Below are 13,219 nucleotides of genomic sequence, written 5' to 3'. Positions count from 1 at the left end.
TGTGCTAATGAGAAAATGGCGGCCCCTGATGCACCTGCCGATGAAGAGTGGAAGGTAGTGCACCAAATTGTGGTACCAAAAGTCTACCACACTGAAGTTATTAACATAGCACATGATAGTCCCATGGCAGGGCATTTGGGTGTTAAGAAAACTCATGAAAGAATTCTGAGACATTTCTGGTGGCCCACTCTCAGAAAAGATGTTTCTGAATATTGCAAAACATGTCACATATGCCAAGTTGTAGGGAAGCCAAATCAGAAAATACCTCCTGCTCCATTAAAGCCAATTCCAGCCTTTGATGAACCATTTAGTAGGGTTATTATTGATTGTGTAGGCCCCTACCAAAGACTAAGTCAGGTAATCAATACCTTCTGACAATTATATGCTGGCGTCAACACGCTTTCCTGAAGCAATACCCTTGAGAAATATTAAAGCAGTGACTATAGTGAAAGCTTTAACCAAGTTCTTCACATTTGTGGGGCTCCCCAAGTCCATACAGTCAGACCAAGGATCAAACTTTACTTCTGGAGTATTTCAGCAGGTCATGTATCAGTTAGGTATAGAACAGTATACCTCAAGTGCTTACCATCCAGAATCACAAGGTGCACTAGAAAGGTTCCACCAAACATTGAAAAACATGATCAGGACATACTGTTTGGAATTTCAGAGGGACTGGGATGAGGGAGTACACTTGTTGTTGTTTGCTGCTAGGGAAGCTGTTCAGGAAACTTTAGGATTTAGTCCTTTTGAGTTAGTGTTTGGAGACACAGTGCGGGGGCCCTTAAAGTTGTTGAAAGAAAAGTGGCTCAATGAGAAATCAGATATCAATTTGTTGGATTATGTCTCCAATTTTAAGCATAGGCTTAACAGAGTAACTGATATCGCCAAAGAAAACTTGAAACAGGGTCAGGCCAAAATGAAACAATGGTATGATCAACATGCCAGAGAAAGAGTGTTCAAACCAGGTGACAAAGTTCTAGTATTGTTTCCAATTCCAGGACACCCATTACAAGCCAGATATCATGGCCCATGTGAGGTAGAGTCAAAAGTGGGTGAAGTAGATTATATTATCAAGACTCCTGGTAGACGCAAGAGCAGGCAGTTATGCCACATAAATATGCTCAAAGAGTATGTTGAAAGAAGTGACAGTGGCATTCCAAAACCTGTGTGTACAGTAAAACATACTGATAATGTAGACAAACATGCCGATGTATACAAAATCGCCAATGTAGACAAGAGTAAAGATGACAATTCTGATGTCACATTTGACCAGGATAAAGAGCTGGAGCACAAAGAGTATAATGTAAAATTGAACAATTCTGATGTGCTCACTAATTTGGACTCAAAGTTAGGTCATCTTTCTCAGGATCAACAAAGTCAAATTGCAAATTTGATTCACAAATTTGACAATATATTTCCTGATACGCCAAGTAGAACAAATGCTGCATTTCATGATGTAGATGTTGGTGATACAAAACCTATCAAGCAGCATCCTTACAGAGTCAATCCATTGAAAATGGAACATCTCAAAAATGAGATCAATTATATGCTAGACAATGATATCATAGAACCAAGTAGTAGTGAGTAGAGTTCACCATGCATTCTTGTTCCCAAGCCTGATGGTTCATACAGATTAGTAGCAGATATGAGAGCTGCAAATGTTCATTCAAAGACAGACTCGTACCCAATTCCAAGAATTGATGATTGCATAGACAAAATTGGGAATGCAAAATTTGTTAGTAAATTTGATCTTTTGAAAGGGTACTGGCAGGTTCCACTCACAGACCGTACCAAAGAGATTTCTGCTTTTTGTACACCATTTGGTCTTTACCAATACAAAGTCATGCCATTCGGTTTGAAAAATGCACCAGCAACATTTCAGAGAATGGTAAATCAAATTGTGGCAGACATAGAGGGATGTGAAGCGTATGTAGATGATTTGATTGTTTACAGTCAAACTTGGGAACAACACATGGAACAACTCCATCAATTGTTTAAGAAGCTGTCTGAAGTACAATTGACAGTCAATCTGGTAAAAAGTGAGTTTTGCCATGCCACAGTCACATACTTGGGATATGTTGTAGGTCAAGGTCAGGTGAAACCTATCAAAGCCAAAGTTGAAGCAATTGAGCAATACCCCACACCTGTAAACAAGAAGGCACTCATGAGATTTCTAGGAATGGTTGGCTATTATAGAAAGTTCTGTCCAAACTTTTCAGAGATAGCAAGTCATTTGACTGATTTGTTGAAGAAAGATGCAAAATTCATTTGGTCAGAACAGTGTGAAAATGCTTTTCACAAAGTCAAATCAATACTCATGAGTTCACCAGTACTTACTGCACCTGATTTTCAGAAGCAGTTCAAGTTGACTGTTGATGCCAGTGACATAGGCTGTGGAGGTGTTGTGATGCAAGAGGGTGAAGATCAAATTGACCACCCTATATGTTACTTTTCAAGGAAATTCAACAAGCACCAGAGAAATTACTCCACAATTGAGAAGGAGTGTCTAGCATTGCTATTAGCATTGCTGCATTTTGATGTGTATTTGGGTACCACAGTATACCCTGTGCTTGTTTTCACAGATCACAATCCCCTCCCCTTCATCAACAGGATGAAGAACAAAAATCAAAGACTGGTGAGGTGGAGTTTGACCTTGCAAGAGTACAATCTGGACATCAAACATATTAAGGGAAAAGACAATGTAATGGCTGATGCCTTGTCCAGAATTGCATAACAACTGACAAACAAAAAATTCCTTTAAAAGGAACTTGTGTGACAAGTAGTCACTGTGTATGTTGAGTTAAGCACTCAAAGTTAATATTATGTTGAAGTTGATGTAAAAGAAGAAAACAATTAAGAAAGTTTTCATTACATTCAAACTTTCTTCTTTTAAGGGGGAGGGTGTGATGTGCCCTGAATAATTTAATTTGATGATTTATCTTTGTTTACAAAATTACATGGGTGATGACAAGTGGGGGAATTCCCCTCTCAAATTGAGCAAAACAAGTTGAATCATATCTAATTTGGAGTATTTGGAAACCCCCCTGAGGATGTAAAGTGAAGATGATGTCAGGGGATTCCCCTCAGGAAGTGATGTAATGAGAAAGGTTAATGTTATAATTAAGGCTTGGGAATTCCCACAATCATATTTGGCTATTAATATTTGGGATTTCCCCCTGCTTGATATATAAGAAAATGTAAACACAATTATTGTCACAGTTGATAGTGTTGATCTGGGCTAGCCAGCTAATATGCTTACAGTCCAATTCCTTCAAAGAAAGGAAATTGCAAACCAGAAATATTTTATGTAGTCAAAGCACTACTATTTACCAGTGTTGTCGGAGAAGATCTAGAATGCGTCAAAGAACGTACTTCTTCCAAGAAAGGAAATATATTCTTCTGTCGACTTGCTGAAGTCTGGTATTCTGATTCAACGCAACTGTCAAAATAAGTGGGGACAACTGCATCGCAGATCCTGCTTCGAAGATATTGTGTGAAAGGTGGAAATAGCACCAAGTTTGGAGAAAGTAGCGCAAGGAGTTTAATATTGGAGAACGGCGCAAGGAGTAAAGTGATTTGGAGAACTGCGCAAAGAGTTACGAATGTGTTTGGAGAACGACGCAATGATTTATCAATGCAAGTGTACAAAGGACGTCGCTGATTTTACGCAGGACAAGTGAATAAGGATATATTACAACAGTCGTCCAGAACATTGCAAGAACTTTATGATCACCAAGAAGAAGAATGCTGGCTAAGTACTAATTAGTTAAAGAGTGATTATATTTGATTATTGTGTATGTGTATTTGTTGTCATTATATTGTACCAAACAAAACTTGCTTTCAATTAAAGACTTAGATTTTGTTAGCTTAAACAGTGTATTTGTGTTGTGCATTCGTGTGAGTTCGGGTAAAAGGTGATTTTGGCCTTGAGTCAAATACGACTCGTAACACTACACATACCTGCTTATTTTGATCTTTGTCAGTTTATATTTTATGCTCTGAGAGTCATCCTGACAATTATCTGTCAACTAATATGTTTCCACTATTACACATTCAATTTATTTAATTTGAAGACGGTATTCTTATTTTTAAAAAGTGCAAGAAAATTGCTGTTTTAGTGTGCATTCACCTGAAACACTGACACATTTAAACACACAATGACATATGTTCCTGTGTTGTAGTCGTATAACACAGGTTTGGATGTCAAAACTTTTCCATGATGCACTGCATATATTGCCCTTCCCAAGCAACCACTGGCAGGGACTCATCGCATTGTTAATAGACCAAATTGAACACATAATAGTAATTACCTCGTCCATCTCCCTGTCCTGATGTGATACTCTTAGCAAATATAATGTCACAGGGATTCTCTCCTGGTTCCAACACCTAAAAGGGATTGCAAAAAACACTTGATATTATCAAGGGCAGAATTTATTGCTATATCTATTTTTTCTTACATTGATTATTCTAGGACTGAAAAATGTTTTACACTGTAAATTCTTTATTAGTTAATTATGCAATTAATATAAACATTTCACAACTAAAGTTTGTTCGGCTTATAATTGGCAAACATTATTCAGTGTTTGTTACTGCATACATCAATAAAGTCCCAACTTACGCTTGCATAAACTCACTAAAGTGCACGCCAGCTACGCATTACGCAACGTGCAACTAGTGTAGGTGCTGCACCTAAATGTGTGTATGCCATTCTATAGCAATACACAATGCTATGAGTCTCATTTTTTTGCCAATGTTAAGCCAACAAAGCAGATATATTCAGTTCCAGTTATAGTTTCAGATTATTTACCATTAGGCAAAAAGCAGATAAAGAAGTATACAATGGTGGGTTGACCAAAAAAGAGCAATGCTCGTACAAAAGCTTGGTCACCCTAAAATAAGTTACATGGGTCTACATAAGATCTTACACTACATGCAGGACAGGGACTTATTTAACAGTGATGTAACTACATGGTGTAAAGACAAGACTGGACGAGTGAGACAGACAGCGTGTTGGCTATAGCTGTTTAGCTCAGTAACATATAGAAGTCAGATATGAAACATTATAGTAATTTTGACTTGGGACGCCTGATTCCTACCTGATCCATAGACATCAGTGGTCCTGTATACATGTCTTGTTCTCTACTATCAGTCACATGATTGAGTTGGAATGTCACTGTCCTCCTCCTGCCTTGCGGAGGCTGCTTCCTTCCCTGAGCCCTACTTGGTGAGGTGTCTTTCCTCACTGGCATTGGAGGACGAGGGCTGCCTGAGGATGGTGGAGGGGTAGGTTGAAGGATCTTGGAGGGAGGAGGGGATGAGGGAGGTGAGGGCTGATGAATACCATTGGGTATTGATGAAGATGTAGCTGTGATTTGAGAAAGAAAAAATATCTTGAAATTTAATTTTTTTCTAACATTAGTGCAAAGACACATCATAACACTGCTGGAAACAGAAATTTTCAGTGTCAATGTTGGTTATTCCATCAAAATAGGTGTATCTAGTTGTCCAGATATACATCCTACTACAATCATGGGAACATACGTTGACTGCCTTTTTTGTGAATCTCTGCCACTGCTCACTCAATTCAATGTTAGACAAAGCCATGTTTTCAAACTGGTCAGTGAGACCCTCCAACTTTGTAAAATACAGGGCAGAATACAGGACAGAGTCTGTACTTCAAATACATGACAGCCTTCATATTATTGGTATGGTATATGCAGTTGATTTGTTTTGGGCTTTTTGTTAACTTTTTTGTTGTTGATTGGATTGTAGTGACCCCCATATTACATATTCAGAACCTCCTCTGATGAGCTTAAGGGGGTACTACACCCCTGGCCAATTTTGTGCCAATTTTTGCATTTTTCTCAAAAATTACAGCGCATTGGTGACAGGTAAGATATGTATATTATAGGGGCAAAGACTACAACTACTGCACTAAAAAATTCGGCAACTCAAGGCAAGTAGTTATTGATTTATTGATCAAATACTGGTTTTCCCTCATTTTTGACTGTAACTCCACAACTGTTGTCTGTGCTGAAATAAAATTTCCAGTGCAGTAGTTGTAGTCCTTGCCCCTATAATGTACATATCTTACTTGTTACCAATGCGCTATAATTTTCGAGAAAAATGCAGAAATAGGCACAAAATTGGGCAGGGGTGTAGTACCCCCTTAACTGACCAAAACATATTTCTTGCATAATTCAACTTTGGGTTGACTTTGTGGAGTTCATGGTCAAAGATACTATTTCTGAACCCTGCCATTGATTTAACCCCATGGCACTGCTGCCTTTCTTATAAAGCCCTGATTGGTTAATTAAATAATATAGCCATCTGTGTGACCAATCGAAATGGAACTGTTGGACTTCTTGGCAATTTTTAATCCCTTTCAGCCCTACTGACTATTCTTACCATATCTGATTGATCAATACATGATATAGCCCTATTTGTAACCAATCAATCAAAATAGTTTTTAGATGACTATAATTCGGACATTACTGCCCATGGGGTTAAGTTGACCACTTCTGTCTCTCTCTATATATACATTAGTGATGTAAAACTGTTAACCCCCTGAGCACTACCTGCCGATCTAACATTGCCTCTGATTGGTCAATTACATGATATTTTCACTTTAATCACCAATCAGAATGGAGCTTTGCAAAAAATTCACCCCAATTTTTTTGCGTGGGGAAATTATTCTAACAACGTTTCTGATTGGGCCAATTGATAATGAAAACTTTTTGGCCAATCGGCAGGTAGTTCTCATGGGGTTAAAGCACCATTTGGGGTTTCATTAAGCACCATTTGGGGCTTCATTACTATCTTTTTGACCCATTTGTGACAACTCTGATGCCACATTCATTTCATTACTTTTATTATATCCTGCACCATTTTGTTTTTGGTATTGAGGGGGTGACAACCCTAATCAGACCAACACAGCACACAAGTGCACTGTGAAATCATATTTCACATAGATATGATGGAAACATTTTTCTGATTTTGTAAGCTTACCTGAAGAAGCTGACCTAGTGTCAGGTGTTGATGGTTTAGTGTCAGGTGCTTGTGAGTCTTGCTTCTCTTCTCCTATTGTACTTATGTCAGTCTCATCAATCATGCCTACATCTATATAAAGACAATAGTTGATGGTTAGCACCAGTATTAGTGATACTTTGGGAATTGGGCACTTCCAGTTCAAATCCATATACACCCATGGAAGACATTAAATTAATCTTCCACATAGGGAGTGTGAATTCAAATGGGGTTACCCGAATGTGACTCCATTGTCACATGACTCTTCCATAGGGGGTGTATGGATTTCAACTGGAATAGCCCATTGAACTCTTCATATCAATACAAAATAGTTAAAATCTGTAATTTTCAACTGTTTATACAGCTCAACTTACCGTACTTTGCCTAACCAGACAGTCCATGCCAAAATTGTTACTACACCTTTACATTTCATCGAATCTCTTTTTGATGTCTGTCATTTTGAACATCATACTTGAAAGATGTATGCTATGTAGAAACTTTATTTTGCAATTTCATAATTTGCATATTATTAGCATATTTGCAAGAAAAAACATGAAAATCAATAAATACCTATATTTTTCACAATTTCAATATTTTATTAGAAATTAAGCATGTAGACCGTTTGTTATGACTTGATGAATGAAACTGTTAGACAGATTTTGATATTTTTGCTTATTTTTCCTTTTTTGCCCCAAAATGTGTAAAAATCACATTTTTTGGATGACCTATATTTTCTTTGAATATTTATCAAATTTCTTAATTTAGGTATAATACAGTGCAGTAAAAAATGTCAAAAAAATCTGTTAAAACAGATTTCCAATAAATTGTTCCATTTTCCATTTTGGGTTAAATACTCAATTTTCATAAAATGAAAACATAGTAGGGGAGCAAGCGAAAATCCGTAGATTTTCGATGATTAGAAGATGCCACCTATTTAGATATGTTCACACATGTCTAAGAACAGGAAAATCTTTGTTGCCAATTTTGGAGATGCTGCAGAGGGCGGCCATCTTGGATTTCAAAATGGCCGCCATTTTCACTATATTTTGCGCTATATCTCAGCTTGTGAGCAACATACAAGGTTAAAAATGGTGGCAATACCCATGTTTGTGATACCAAGGATTCCATAAAGCCATTAACTTAGTTGTAAGTAGTTTAGTTTGGCGGCCATCTTGAATTTCAAAATGGCCGACATGTTAAACATACTTTCACCTATATCTCGGCTTGTGAGTAACATAGAAGGCTAAAAATGGTGGCAATACCCATGTTTGTGATACCAAGGATTCCATAAAAACCATTAACTTAGATGTAAGTATAGTTTAGTTTGGCGGCGGCTATCTTGTGTTTCAAAATGGCCGAAGTGTCACCATCCCATAAGCTGTACCAATGGTCCTTTCGCTGCCATCGTGAATTTTAAAATGTAGCCCGGGTAAAAGTCGTTTCAAATACCAGTTGTTCAATGTCCTACACATCTATGAATAACATACAGAGTCGTAATTTTATTGATGGCATCTAGATTATATGGATTTACATATAGAGTTGTTGCAAGTTGCTACCTCTGCTAGGCTTGTTACATCATCACCACTGTCCTCTTCATTGTCACAGTCACTTAATGTATGAGAATGAGCATTGTCACATAGTTATTTCTCTTCACAGCATGTACAGTCTGTGCAAAACAGTCCTTTCATTTTACACTATAGCATAGGTCACTGGCACACCTGTATTTGACGGCATCTGGAGCTGGAGGCAAATGTGTCATCACTGGTTGCTTCAGAAACAGTATCTGTCACACCAAGACAATGCAATAATGATGTCATGGTTGGCATCCAAAGTATCTAAGACCTTACTGCCTTTGTCGGAAAACATTCCAGTAATGTCGGCTCTAGACAATTAAGGCAAGCAACACAGGAAGACTTGTTGCATTTGATGGCCCGAAGTATTGTATCTTGGTCCTAGTTTTATGTTTCTATGGCTCACTACCGTGTCTGTTGCAAGGTTTGGATAGCGCCTTACAGCCAGGACCAAGACGTCTGTGTCTGGAAAGAAGATCTTGAGGTAGCACCATTGTTGGTTGCCTCAATGCCATGCAGCATGCCCGGGGCAGCATGAGCTTGGTGTCTGCCTTCCCGTAAACTACTTAGGTTAAATATCCTGTGTGAGTGTTCTTCTTTATTGTGCCACGTAACTACATCATGCTTTCTGTTAATAGCAGCATGCTGCAGAATCTTCTCTGCTAAAGCTGTCACCTCATATTTCGTCTTAACGTGTGCAAGTACCTTTCGCATACCTTCGGTTAATTGCAATTGATGTTGATCTGTTATGTGATAAGCCACAGCTTTGTTTCCAGCTAGCGGCCGTTCACATGTTGAAACTTTAAGGGAAATGTCACCAAAGTCATAGCGATCAAAGACCATACTAGGTGCACCATGCACGTCATCGTAAGTATTGTACTTCTCCCAGAAACGTTCAATAAAGTGACAGGTTAATATTCTGAACATGTTTTCACCCACTCTGGTTTGTCCAGTGCCTGTAGATCAGCCATACCAATTACCATCGACTAGTGTTACATGTTGGCAACTGTCAGGTATAACAGCTGCAGGACTGGTATTCCTAACTTCATCCAAGTTTTTTACATGAACAGCAGAAGATGTGTCATTACTGGGTCCCCAGGCAAGGAAGGAACAGGCAAAGTATTAGATGATCTATCCATAGCCTCCATCCTAGATAGAGGTGGCTGAAGGTAGTGATTCAAAGAGGGGCATCAAGTCAATCTTGGAGAAAGTGATGAAAAGTGATCCATCTGGTGCAAAGAGAGCTCTAGGTACTACAGATAACTCATCTCTCGAGCTTTGGATATCACTAAAAGCCGTGCAAATAATGCGCTGTCTTCTCTCAGCTCTATCAATTTACTTCCATCTTTGCCATTCACTGCAATAGCACTTGATGACCACGTGTGGAGTTTCACTATCATCATGGGTACTCGCAAATTAAACTTGTTGCTTGCTATCGTTTCAGACACAAATGTAGCGAACTTTGTTCTTGTCCTTTTTCGTTTCTGGGAAAACTATAAGACTTACAATGAAGTGCACCTATTCTTTGATCGCTATGACTCCAGACATCTTGATCCAGACAAGGACATCTTATAACTGGCTGTAAGACGCTATCCAAATCTTGTGCAGCTGACACAACTTGGAACGTTCATGTTCAATTCCCACCACAAATTATTTCCAACTGACTTGTCTCTAAATAACTTGTTCATTACAAACGCAAGTATTCACGATCACCTCACAAGACAAGCCAGTAACTTCCATGTCAATTTAACTAAAACAAAACTTGCTGATAATACCATTAAGATTCAAGGTGCTCTACTATGGAATTCACTCCCCCAGTCAATCAAATCCAGCCCCTCTGTGTCATCCTTCAAAAACTCATTTTAAAAAACATCTCATCAGTAGCTACATTTCTGGCTAATGGATCAAATATTTTTTTTATATTTCTATTATTATTATTATATCAAAATATATCTCAGATTGGACTTGTTTTCGTGTGTTTGTGTTATATTGTTCCCTCTGCCTTGCGGGTAGATCTTGGTTGGAGTTTGTCCCCAATAAATTATTTTCCAACAAATTTTTTTTGCATGTAACTCCAATATTGAATATCATTATCATTTGCTATATTTATCATTTACTTTGTAGGTACTAGCCTTTTTACAATTTCACATGTAAATGTTGGATTTAGGCCTCTGATTTGCTCATGCATGCATGTTTTGTTTTCAAGGTTGTAGGCCTATATCCAATACTTGTTACATTTACAATACATCTTTTTCATGTAATATTTTGGAAATTGCCTAAAATGACTTAATATTCTAGATATGCCTACTGGTTATAAAATTATTTCTTATTTAATATGCATTGTATACTTTGAATTTTGCATTGGTAAATCTTGTATTTTCTCTACTTAATACAAGGCTTGTTTGTCTTTGTTCGTTTTTTTTTTCCTAATGTATTAAATTTTGTTTTGCTTATTGTAAAATTGAAACATTATGTATAGGGTGCCACGTCATCACGCTGTGCGTTTGGTGGCATCCTCATCCTCTGTTTCTCATACTTTTGTCATATAATTTAAAATGTTCCACACTGTTTTATACAAGAAAATATTATTCTGTATTATGTTAACATGTATTTTGAATGGATGAAATAAAACTGAACTGAACTGAACAAGTGTGATAACTCTGAGTGAGCCATAGAAACATAAAATTAGGACCAACAAGCCTAGCAGGACTTGCAACAACTTTATGTAAATCCATATAATCTAGATTCCACCAGTTTAAAAATTACTACTCTGTATGTTATTCGTAGATGTGTATGACACTGGTGTTTAAAATGGCGCTCACCAGCACGGTCATTTTAAAATTCATGGTGGCAGCAAATCGTCCATTGTTACATATTATGGGATGGTGATTTTGCAACCGCCATTATCATTATCATAAACATGGGTATTGCCACCATTTTTAGCCTTCTATGTTGCTCACAAGCCGAGATATAGGTGAAAGTATGTTTAACATGTCTGCCATTTTGAAATTCAAGATGGCCGCCGCCAAACTAAACTACTTACAGCCAAGTTAATGGCTTTTATGGAATCCTTGGTATCATAAACATGGGTATTGCCCATTGCCACCATTTTTAGCCTTCTATGTTGCTCACAAGGTGAATATATGTTTAACACTTCGGCCATTTTGAAACACAAGATGGCCGCCGCTAAACTAAACTACTTACATATAAGTTAATGGCTTTTATGGAATCCTTGGTATCACAAACATAGGGTTTGACACCATTTTAGCCTTCTATGTTACTCACAAGCTTGAGATATAGGTGAAAGTATGTTTAACATGTCGGCCATTTTGAAATTCAAGATGGCAGCCAAACTAAACTACTTACAACTAAGTTAATGGCTTTTCTGGAATCCTTGGTATCACAAACATGGGTATTGCCACCATTTTTAACCTTGTATGTTGCTCACAAGCTGAGATATAGGGTAAAATATAGTGAAAATGGCGGCCATTTTGAAATCCAAGATGGCCGCCCTCTGCAGCATTTCCAAAATTGGCAACAAAGATTTTCCTGTTCCTAGACATGTGTAGAACATATCCAGATAGGTGGCATCTTCTAATCATCAAAAATCTACGGACTCCTAGTTCAGGACCCTTTGCCACCGGACTAACATGTCCATTGCACTTTTTCCTCGAGATGTACTATAATATCAAGGTTGCGGATATTATAATCCCTTCTTATCTTCACTGATCCATCAGATACCTATTGTTATGAATGATCAATGAAAAGGTTCAGAACTGGGCTACTGATGGTCTTGTCAAGTATCTATAGTTATTTTCATGACTGTGTCAACTCAAAAATCATTCAAGGTCGAATGTAGGAAAAGTATGATCAGTTGAGCTGTACTACAACCTTCTTCAGTGGAATGACCCAGCCTGAACTTCTTGATGTGTGACATAAAGCTCGAATCATACACCTTTCCCTGGACCAAATAAAGCGCATTAGAAATGTACTTTATCTGTACTTTATGGGTACTTTAACTGTACTTTCTGGGTAATTAGTACATATAAACTGTACTTTAAATGTGCTTATTTTTCATATCCTGGAAAAACTGTGTACTTTAAAGGTACTTTAAATGTGCTTTATGTGACTTTAATTATACTTTATGAATATTTTGATAAATATGGGAATTTTTTTGTGCTTTAACTATACTTTATTTGGACTTAGGTTTTTCCCAGTGTCAGTGAGTATACTTTAATTGTGCTTATTTTGGACTTAACCAAATTTTGAACATCAGTGTGTACTTTAAATATACTTTATCAGTACTTTATGTATACTTTACCTGGATTGGTTTTCCCCGGTGGTATTGTCAGCAATGTAAGAGTACTTAAAAGGTGCTTTTCAGTGTACTTTAAATGTACTTTATTGTGGACATCATGGATATATGATGTTTACATGTACAAGTCACATGACTACATTCTTCTAGATTTGAAAAATACCAACGGCCATCTTGTGCTAAGGTTGTATAATGCAATGGATGTATAAAACTGTTCATATTTATATAAAATGAGGGACTTAATGGACTTACAAATACAGGCTTGATTACAGGAGATAGTTACTGGTAATGTATGCTTGCATGTGAA

General features: G+C 37.4%; 1 protein-coding gene across 1 annotated transcript in view; it reads right to left on the bottom strand.

Moving 5' to 3' along the window:
• LOC140150180 (dynein heavy chain domain-containing protein 1-like) overlaps window positions 1-13,219 on the bottom strand; it is a 140,747-nt gene that overhangs the window by 54,373 nt on the left and 73,155 nt on the right. Inside the window, exons 18-20 of the mRNA XM_072172185.1 lie at window positions 7,009-7,119; window positions 5,097-5,365; window positions 4,311-4,386 (exon numbers count right to left, since the gene is read on the bottom strand). Coding sequence (XP_072028286.1) covers window positions 4,311-4,386; window positions 5,097-5,365; window positions 7,009-7,119 — 456 coding nt within the window. The remainder of the gene's footprint in view (window positions 1-4,310; window positions 4,387-5,096; window positions 5,366-7,008; window positions 7,120-13,219) is intronic.

The sequence above is a fragment of the Amphiura filiformis genome, chromosome 4, assembly GCF_039555335.1.
Source record: "Amphiura filiformis chromosome 4, Afil_fr2py, whole genome shotgun sequence".
NCBI classification, from domain to species: Eukaryota; Metazoa; Echinodermata; class Ophiuroidea; order Amphilepidida; family Amphiuridae; genus Amphiura; species Amphiura filiformis.
This window is presented reverse-complemented; position numbering and strand designations above follow the sequence as displayed.